The sequence below is a fragment of the Octodon degus genome, unplaced genomic scaffold, assembly GCF_000260255.1.
Source record: "Octodon degus isolate 3935 unplaced genomic scaffold, OctDeg1.0 scaffold00017, whole genome shotgun sequence".
NCBI classification, from domain to species: domain Eukaryota; kingdom Metazoa; phylum Chordata; class Mammalia; order Rodentia; family Octodontidae; genus Octodon; species Octodon degus.
This window is the reverse complement of record NW_004524593.1, coordinates 7,403,665-7,413,830: the sequence shown is the minus strand read 5'-3', so window position 1 is coordinate 7,413,830 and position 10,166 is coordinate 7,403,665. Positions and strand designations below refer to the sequence as shown.

The 10,166-nt window shown below is 39.6% G+C and overlaps 1 protein-coding gene across 10 annotated transcripts in view; it reads left to right on the top strand.

The window, feature by feature from the left end:
* Nucleotides 1-10,166, top strand: part of Rgs7 (regulator of G protein signaling 7) — a 544,505-nt gene that overhangs the window by 246,864 nt on the left and 287,475 nt on the right. For all 10 annotated transcript variants that reach the window (XM_023710286.1, XM_004626815.2, XM_004626816.2 and 7 more), the window contains one exon: nt 8,176-8,272. In XM_023710286.1, coding sequence (XP_023566054.1) covers nt 8,176-8,272 — 97 coding nt within the window. The remainder of the gene's footprint in view (nt 1-8,175; nt 8,273-10,166) is intronic.

The window sequence follows — 10,166 nt, the reverse complement described above, 5'->3', positions numbered from 1 at the left end:
TATGTCTGTGATCATGAAGATGGAATAAACTCATGAAGATGGAATAAAAAAAAAAAAAAAGAAAGAAAGAAAAGGGCCAAAGAAAGCAAAACCAGTGATACTTCAAAGTAACTTTCTTTGTTAAAGGTTAGAGCGAAGGGGACTTTCTGGTCCTGTTGGCCGTACCTGGTGAGGAATTGGCTGTTTCCTCTCTTCTTGTCCTCCCTCTGTGTCTGCCCCACTTCTTTCTGTCTGCGTCTTTCTGTCTCTCTGTCTCCCCCACCCACTTAGTTTCTGTTTGGAGGTATGGAACTGCAATGCGAACTGTTACATTTTCCTTTGGATCCGGTGCAGGTGCTCAGACCAGAATAATGACTGCCGGTTACATTTAACAATTGCAAAGGTAGACTTGGACATAGGTTTGTGAATCACCTCAGAGGCATGTTTCAGAGACATTAAAATTGTGTGAGGGTCGAACAGCAGAGGGAGAAGAAGGTTTCCAATATAAATCTTTGTCCTGCGTGAGCTATACTTACTCCCATCTGAAAGCCAGGGATGAAGCAAGGGCGTGAAATAACATGTGTTCAGCCTCTTCCTTCCCTTTCTGTCTCCTTAGCCTGCCTATCTTTTGGTTTAAACAGTTACTGTCTTCTTTCTCCAGTGTTTCAGGGGGCATTGGCAACTAAACCCCATTCTGAGAGCAGTAGAGATTAACCATCAGTGTCTTTCTGAGAATTAAAGATATAACACCTGGTGGGAAGAAGAGAATTCTGAAAACTCAAGTTGCTCTGTTGTGTTGGCATTTTCTAGCTCATGGGCAAACTCAACTGTGACCCACATAGTGATTAGCCAAGTGTGATATCTGACCACATTATTTCCTTTTCTCTGTTACAGCTGCAAAAGTTCATCCAGTGGTTTTGTGTATCTACCCAAAGTCCTTTTCTGAATGAGTCTTTACCTTTCTTTTGCTTTCTTTCAATATTCAGCATTCTCTGTTTTCTTTTTTTCACTGTTATTTTTACTTTTTCATTTTTTCTACCATGTAATTCTGCTCTCCGTCTTTCAGTAGGTTTTCAGCTTGAATCAAGCAACAACTAACCATCGTTCTTTGGTCTGTCCACACCCGGGCCAATTCCATTCCCTCCAGCATTGTAGGTCAGGGGTTTTGCTGTAAAATTCAGATACAGGAATGAGCGTGATAAGCGCTTTTTCTGTGGGTTCTTGGCCTATGAGCTGTAAATCCCAGAAGGTAGGGGCAGTCACGCTTGCTGCATTGGAAAACTGAGGAAAGAGCCAGAAAGAAAGGGAGGCCTCCACCAGGGGAGGCAGCAGGGATGTCAGGAAAGGGCTGTGTCTGAGGCGAGCTCCTGTTCTCATCCTTGAGTTGTGTAAAATATCTCACATAACTTACACGGTGTTTATAATGACTTACATCGGGACTTTGTCCCTTCCAAAGTAATTTGAGCAAGCATAATGAGCATCATTAAAAAAATGTATCTGTTTATTATTTTGAATATAGTTTGTATTCTTTGAGATGGATGAAAGGCATTTTTATGCAAACAAAAATTATATCTGTACATGAAAAACATTACCTCTATGTCTGTCAAAGCTTTTAAATTAGTCATTGTCTTTTGAAAAAAAAATATATATTCAAGATGAAGTAGGGCAGATTTACATGTAACTAGATTTTACTAGTTTATGTTTTTAGTTGTAATTACTAATGAAAATAGTATTTCCTTATAAGAAGAGTAATTAATTCTGAGTTAAGATACTGACTGTCATCAAGTATAATGTGAGGGAAATCATATAATTAAAAGCAGCTTTAATTAAATTATTATAGCAAAAACAGTTTGTGTCACAAATTTTAATCTTATTATGGTTATTTAACTTTCATTAAGAGATGAACTCTGTTTTCTTTGCTCAATTTAGAAGTAGAAATCATTTTTTCCTTAGAACGGCCTCTTGAAGAAAAAGGAATTATAGGCAGGTTTAAATTAGGTAATACCTACCACTTCCTAATTTCCTAAGAAATCCACGAAGCATTTTAGTGATCATTTCTTCCATTTTCATAGATAGCCACTTAAAATGATGGTGTGCACAGTAAGTTGGAAATATGTACACAAAGGAAAAAGCCCATTTGAGGTGTACACTCTTCTCTCCTGTGTATCTCTGAATATCTGTGCCTCATGGGGGATTGCTATAAGAAGTGGGAAAACTTCCTCTGATGTTTTGGTTGATTTATTTCTCTTTGAGAGCTACAGGGTACTGCGCATCTTAACTTGGCTTCTACCTTTCGTCCGCAGTCAGGGTGTCTCTGTGAAGCTATTGGCTTATTGAAATCAATAATAATGGTGTGGTGGTACAGTTTTGGCAAGTAGAGCTAAGAGTAAATTCAATTACACTCCCATTGTTTAGAACATTAAAGAACTGCAAGGTTTCAAGGCAGCGTTTTTGTTTTCATCAGTTAGGTGGGAGCCCTGTCTGCCACAGCCCTCTTGAATAATTAGTGCATCCTCAAAGATATGGCTTCTGTCTTTCATTCCTCCAGGTGAGTGGGTGGGGACTGTTTAACCTGAGCAGTGTTTGAAATACATCAGAAGCCTAGAAGTGACATCTAAACTCTTCCAAAGGAAAGGCTAATTATGACTTAAAAAAAAAAAATGATCTGTGTTTTGTAGTTCAGTAGAGCCTTTCATCCTGTGAGCTTAAACACCTTAGTCAACTTGAGTCACACCTATAAGCAGAAAGATGGTCTTATAAATGGTCACTGACTTACTTTAAGGCGATGAAAGAAGAAATTCCTCTGACCCATAAGCTGAAGAATCCCCGCACTAAATGGAAACCCCCAAATAAGAGTAGTTTAGTCCACAATACTTGGAGCTTTTCGGTCCCATGATTATTGCCTCTAGCTTTTCTTTTTTTCACCAAATGTTAGATAAAAAGAAAGAGATACCATTTCATATCTCTTGAGACTGAATCTTAATTTAACTTTTTGCTTTGAGTTTCTCTGAAAAAATCAAACATGTGCCTGTGGCTTAAAAAGAATCCAGCATCCCACCTGCATTAAAAGAAAAAAAATTACCATTCATTATGCCCAAACATTTTAGATAATGACTATACAGAGATGAGTAAGCCTAGATTTCAGTGAGTTTATATTTAAGGAAAAACTAAGTATTTCCTGCTGAATTTTACTAGCAACTTAACTGCGAAAGATTTCATAGTATAAGTATAAAATTTTTGAACACGCTACCTTGCAAAATATTTTAACTTTAATCACACATAGTGAACTAGTTTGCATAAAAACGTTAGTTTTGCAAAGTCTTCAATTCAATTTTTTGTCTTTCTAAAGAAACCTAAAGAGACAAATTCACCAAGAAAATGTGAGAGAAAAGATACTTTGATTTTGACAGAAATGGGTGCAATCTCATTTTCTATGAGTGCTAAATATATTTTGATAGTGTATGTAGCCCTTGCTTCTCATCAGATTGTCAACGCCAAGCCAGTCTTGTGCAGCCAGTGTAAGATAGAGCTTCTTACGTGTCTGTCTGCTTATTGCTCTAGAAAGTCTTGTCCTTAGTATTTGGCTCTTGACATGTGCTTGGCAGCTGGATTGTCAAAGAAGGACCCGTGGTTTCCAAATACAGTGAGGGAAGAAAACTGTGAGGATGAGGTAAGTATCTAGTAAGCATTGTCTCCTTGACCCTCATACTTGACAGATAATCATGGTCTCCATTTTACAGAGGAGAAAAGTGAGGCGTGGGGTCATAAATTAGCTTATTAGCTAGCTGTGATTCGAACTCAGACCCTTGCTATCCCCACTGCCCACTCTTCTTCACTCCGCTATTTACACTGAAGCTGAAATGTGCTGGCAGGTAGAAACAAGTACCCATGTTGAAAGTCTTGTTTAATTTAATATCTTCACCTGTTTGTCTCTGGCAGGGAATCGGCTTTTTCATGTGTAAAGAAGCTTACCCACTTCTGCACACTGATGATTATTTCCAGACTTCATGAGTTTCCTAGTTAGGAGACAACTTGCAGATGACCTGCTTGTAACTTAAGGATAAAGAAAATAAGATAAAGAGAGAACCTCTGTGACCTGTGGTGTGTCAGCCCCGCTGCCCACAGCCGGCATCCTGTTATCCCAGGCTCCCTGTCTTCCCCTCCAGAAACCTGCTTGTGAAAGTGAAAATGCTCTGTACCACTCAGTGGCATCCTTGTGCATGTGTGTATACATAAACGTGTAATATCTAGTTCACCACGATATATACATATAGGGTCAGCCCACTGGACGAGCAGGTTGTATGTCAGTGCACTTAACGCACCATCGATGAAAAACGTTCTAAGAGATGCTGTCTGGGCCATCAGAGCCTTTTCCTTGTCATTATTCCCTAAGCAATACAGTTTAACAACCACATATATAGCACTTCTATTGTAATAAGTATTCTATAAGAAAATATACATGGGTTATGGGCAAATATTGTATTTTTTAAAAGGGACTTGAGTATATGTGGATCTTGGTGTCTCTGGGGTGTCCTGAAGTCAGTTCCCCAAAGATACTGGGGGAAAAAAGGATGTATGTATGTGTATGTACATGCATACACATGTGTGCATGCGCACGCGTGTGCACACACACACACACACACATCTTTTCAGAATTCTTGACGTATCTGAGCTTTCTGCCTTAAATAGTTACAGAGAGTTTTCCTATTTATTAGTTATATTACGGATCACATTTCTCTTGCTGGCTAGCTTGCTGTAGTATTTTATCAGTTTTTCATGCTCTCTTTCTCACCCAATTTCTGTTGCTATGTGGGAAAGCACATAATCAAACATGTAAAGCCAGGATTAATACAAAAAACCCAGCCCAGATGAATATTTGAGGAGCTTCAGTAGATAAGATGGAGGTGCTTTTATATGTGGTTTTGTGACTGATTTTAATTTTTAGAAACTGAGTTGTTTCGTTAGTGTTGTTGCTTTTAGTTTTGATTCATTTGTTTTGTTCATTCATTTGTTTGCTTGCTTGTTCTGGGTCATAGCAAGGTTAATGAATAAATCACAACTCAATAAAAATACAAAGGGCTGACTACATTTCCATTATTGCTTTTCCAGTCTAGAACACAGGTTCTATTTTTGCATTGGAATTTAATTTTGGGTATTGTAGGAGTTATGGCTCAAAAATTGGAAGCTTTGAAACACAGCCACAGAAGCCACACTCTGTCGCCAGCCTCTATCTCTTGTTTCACTGGACCCTAATGAGTCATGGGGTGACGTGTAGAGAAAGCCCCGCTATGCCTCGCCTGCATTGCAGCCATTAGCAGAGGTGATGCTTGCCGCATGCCCGGGTGCTGCGGTGATGAAAGAGGGCATCAGAGGAGTTTCTGCGCCTGTCTCATCCAGCCTGGTTTAAACATTAAGCAGATAATACAAGGTTTTAGGACCTGATACCGAGCAAAGCAAAACAGCTTATTCTTCATTGCTGAACACTGTGTCAGATGCATTGAGGGCAAATAGTAACAAAATAGTTATGGTACAATATCTATTTTCATATTTTTGTGCTTTAAATATCTTTATTGTACAGTTAGTGGAGGCATCTGATTATCATTGTGGAATTCTAGAAGCCTGAGTGAAGCCACCTCTTTTGCTACTTGAATTTTCAACTGAGAACCACAACTGAAGGCATTGGCATTCACAGGCATCACAAAGTCATCCTGATTGGTGATAAAGCTTGTTACCAAATTGTTTGTGCAGAGATAAGCTTTAATTTGGAAACGGTCTGAATACACCAGCTCACCCACTGGGGCAGACATCTCTCCATCAGCTGAGTTGGATGTGGGCTTCCAACGAGAAGAAAAAGGATAGGCCTTGTGGCTCGTTTTCATTTCCAGCTCATTCCTGGCTATCTGTTAAGTCACTCAGCTCTCCTGGGGAAGTTTAGGGAGCAAGTTTAGGAGGCAGAAAGAGGCAGAAAAATGAAGATAGTGGTGCTCTCTCCACGGGTTAAGATACATGAAAACAGAGACAAAAGATTCCTGGGTACTAGGGTTCTGCAAGTATGTGACATTTCAAATCCAATATTTGTTGTCCTTTGTATGAAGCAGGCATTGTATGTGTTGTATCGTTTAACCTCAAAATACTTCACCAGCCCCAACCCCAGAGCCACAAGGAACATTTTAAAGGAGTTATTATATTATCATCACAAATGTATGGATGAAGAAACTGATTCTCTACAGAAAATAATTATTTCCTCAAAGTAGCATAGATAATAATTAGAAGGGCTGGTAGACAAATATAGATCAATATTTATATCAAAACTCGTCTCTTCCCTGTATCTAGAGTATCTCATCTTTATAAATTTTTTTTCTTTTTTTTTTTTTTTTTTTTTTTTTTCATTTTTAGGGAAAGATCTACAGGGTGTTTAGGGTCTCACTACTAGATTGGACTCATAGTGATCCGCCTGTTTGCAGCCTCCCAAGTGCTGGGATTACAGGCATACACCACTACGCCCAGTCTCAATCACCATTTCAGTGTGGCCCCGGTGGTGAGGCCAGCCTAGGGATTGAGCACATGTGCCTGCTTGCAGGTGCTTTAATCTGCTGAGCTATTTGGCCCGCCCTCATCTTTATAAATGTGATGCTATTTATTAAAGCATACTAGTTTCCTTAATTGAAAATAATTCTGAAGCTGCGTTGATGGAAATTTTAGGCTGCATAATTCGTTGATAGAAAGTTTAGGTTGTGTTCCTCTTTTAGCTTTTCATGTTGCCATACTTTTAGGCTTACAAAAAAGATGCAAAAGTAACACAGACACCCCAGGCCTGCCTTGCTGGCCCTGCCCCTGGAATGCACTGAGACAGCAATTCAGACTGGGCATGGTGGTGTGTGCCTGCATTCCCAGCTTTAGGGAGGCTGAAAACCGGCGGATCACTGAGTTCAGTCTAGTAGTGAGACCCTGAACACCCTGTAGACCCTTCTCCAAAATACAAAAAAAAAAAAAGCAATACAATTTTCATAGGCCCTATATTCAGCTTTCCATAACTTTAACATCTCACATAATCACAATCCAAGTATCAAACCAGGAAATTGACACTGGTACAATGTTATTGACAAAACTCCAAACTTCACTCAAGTTTCACTGAGTTTTCACAATGGACTGATTTTTTCTAAGCCGGGAATGGCGGTACATTCATATTCTGGGGCTCAGTGGTAAGTCTGACCTACAGTTGGTGAGTGACTGTGGCATGAAGAAATGGGCAGCTGGATTTTAAGTCCAATGCCACTGTTGTTAGGTACTTTTGTGTGTGACTACTTGTCTAGATGTAGAAGGCACCTGAAGAAAGTCTGAAGTTACGATATGAATAAATGATTGAAACAAAGTTCTATGTTAGACCTGTGAGACAAAGCCCACCAGAACGGTGAAAAAAGTTTCAAAGGTAAAGAGAACATAACGAGGGTCTGGGAGATGGCTCAGTAGACTAAGCGCTTCCCTGGTAAGCGCAAGGGCCGGAGTTCGATCCCTGGTTCCGCCAAAAAAAAAAAAAAAAAAAGAACATGACAAGATAAAAAGAGATAGGAGAGACCACTAGTTGAAAATCCATATTAGAGTGTATGTGTGGGGTATGTGTGCATGTATGTATGTGTTTGTGTGTGTGTGTACGTGTGTGTGTGTTTCTTCACATGAGTCAGTGCCTAGGCAAGAGATACAGCACTCGATGCCAGTCTGAACTTGATAATTTCCTGGCAGGCTGTTGAATTTTAATGGTAAACCAAATCATAAAAACCTTCTTGCTTGCAGAAGAATCCAAGAAAATAATTTTAAGCCTTCTGTTTTCTTTCACACTAAGTTCAACAGAGATAACATTAATATAGTGTGAATTTGCTGTGATCATGGTTCCTGACAACTTCAAAACTAAACACACTTTTATCTCAACTTTTATAACCAGAGAGTGTATAACCAGGACAGTAAATACTCAAAGCACAAAATTCTAATTAATACATTAATGAACTCCCAAATGACATTTTTTTCTTGCTGTTTTTTCCGTCTCTGTCAACCAAACTTAAGATGCTAATGTGACAAATTCTAGAAAGCAAGAAAATGGTACTATGCTTAGTTATGACACCTGAGTACAACATTGTTATGAGAACTAATTTTCCACCCAAAGTTCAAATTTCTAAAGTTTTTCATTACTTTATTGTTTAGATGGAAGACGTCATAGCACGCATGCAAGATGAAAAAAATGGAATTCCTATCCGTACTGTCAAAAGCTTTCTTTCCAAGATTCCTAGTGTCTTCTCTGGTAAGTTTGCATTCAGCATAGCTCTATTTCCTTCAGTGCCTTTCACATAACTATCTTCGAAAATGTATTCCAGTCCTTTCCTGTTGAACTCTCTAACTCATTATCAGTAACATTCTTGAATGTGGTATTCTTCATAAATACTCAAAATGGATAAAACAAAACAAGAAACCCAAAGTCATGATCCTGCTTTAACTTAGTTTGTATATACAGGGGAAACAAATATGGAATAAGATAATGCAACAGTGTTCAATAATATTAAAATAAATGTACATGTGTGAAACAACAAATAGATTATACATTGAAGTGAAAATAGTCCAAACATCAAGGAGAAGTCAGAAAAAAGTTCCTGAGCCACAGGGATATGCTGAATTTGAAAGATAAGGAGGAGTTGTATCACACTGGGACCATGGCCACCAATACCTGTGCTTGAAGAATTGAGCAGTGACAAGATTATAGGAGCAGCGAGAAGAGAGAGGGACTTGGGATAGGCTGCGAGAATCTCTGAAACCCAACAAAGGAAGCTGTTGCTGACACATGTGGAATTATGGGGACATTCACCATTTCTGTATAGAATGTTCTGATGAACATTGCTTAGGAGTAATTGGTATTAAGCAAGGTCTGCAGTCATGGTGGTGTGTGTGAGGTCCTTGCAGGAATAGTTTAAATGTCATTGTTCTGAAACCAAACTAAAGGACTAATGAGGGACGAGCATGAGGACTCAGCAGATATGCAGGGGAAAAGAGGGCACAGCCCAACAATTTTGTTTTTAATTGGTAGATGAAGAGCCAAAGGAATCATTACCTAAACTAGGCAAACTACAGATTTGGAAAGAAGTGACCAGAGAAATCCAAGAAAAAATGGGTGGTGAAGAGTTAAACATCTATGCTTCAAATCTGTGAAGCAGGGAAGGCCCGTGGTGTGGAGGCCGAGGCACACCAGGGCATGGCACAGGTTGGGTTCACGAAGAGCCTAGGTCAGACTGGCCAGATCCTTGGTGGCAGTGAGAGATGAAAGAGGAAGGTGAAAGGCGCTGAGCAGGAGTGGGAGGAGCTTGGCAGGATTCCTGTGAATGGGATGGATGGGTCCCCATTAACCAGGACCCAGGAAAGACCAGGACCTAAGAACTTCAACCAAGTAAAGAGGGTGTTGGAATCAGTACTTGAGTGCAAGTTAGCAGGTCCGCGTATTGGGGTTTGAGAGCTGTCTTAAGCTCAGAAGAGAGGGAGCTGTGAACGGGGAGAGCGACAGTAGAATGGTGTCTTGCTCTAACCTCTGGTGTCCTCTTTTCTCTTGCTCCCCTGTATGGCTCCCTTTTTCTAGGTAGTTCTTGCTTTCCTGGGAGTCACCTCTACTTCTGTATCTGTGCCATAATTTCATCTCTGCTTCTCTCATTATACAACTTCCAGGCCATTCTGGCTGCTACATTGCTTCCCTGTCCAATAATCAGTTCAGAGAACATTTGTTACAGACTAAACTGAGGGCTTTTTGCTCAGTACCCTGACAAACCTTGTGTGTTGCCTTTCTGGCAGAAATTAGTTTGCAGCTCCATGCTTTCAAGTTTTCTTATTTTTGTCTGTGTCCCCAGGTAAAGCTAAAATTGCTTACAATCAAGGACCAAGAGAGTAAACTAAGTCTAAGCACAACTATGAAAATATTCTCATTTTGTTGAATCACAAAAAAGGATAAGCTTATTTTCCAGTCTGGGCACATGCACACCAAGTTGCCCATCTGCGTGGAGAACTGTGGCTAATTTACTTATCATGACCTTTTCCATTTCAGGACTCTTTTTGGCAGCATCTAGACCCAAAAATGCTTTGCTGATTGTATTAGAGTGCCCTGAGATTTTGCGTTATATATTATATTGCAGTTAATATATATCTATATATCTATATAT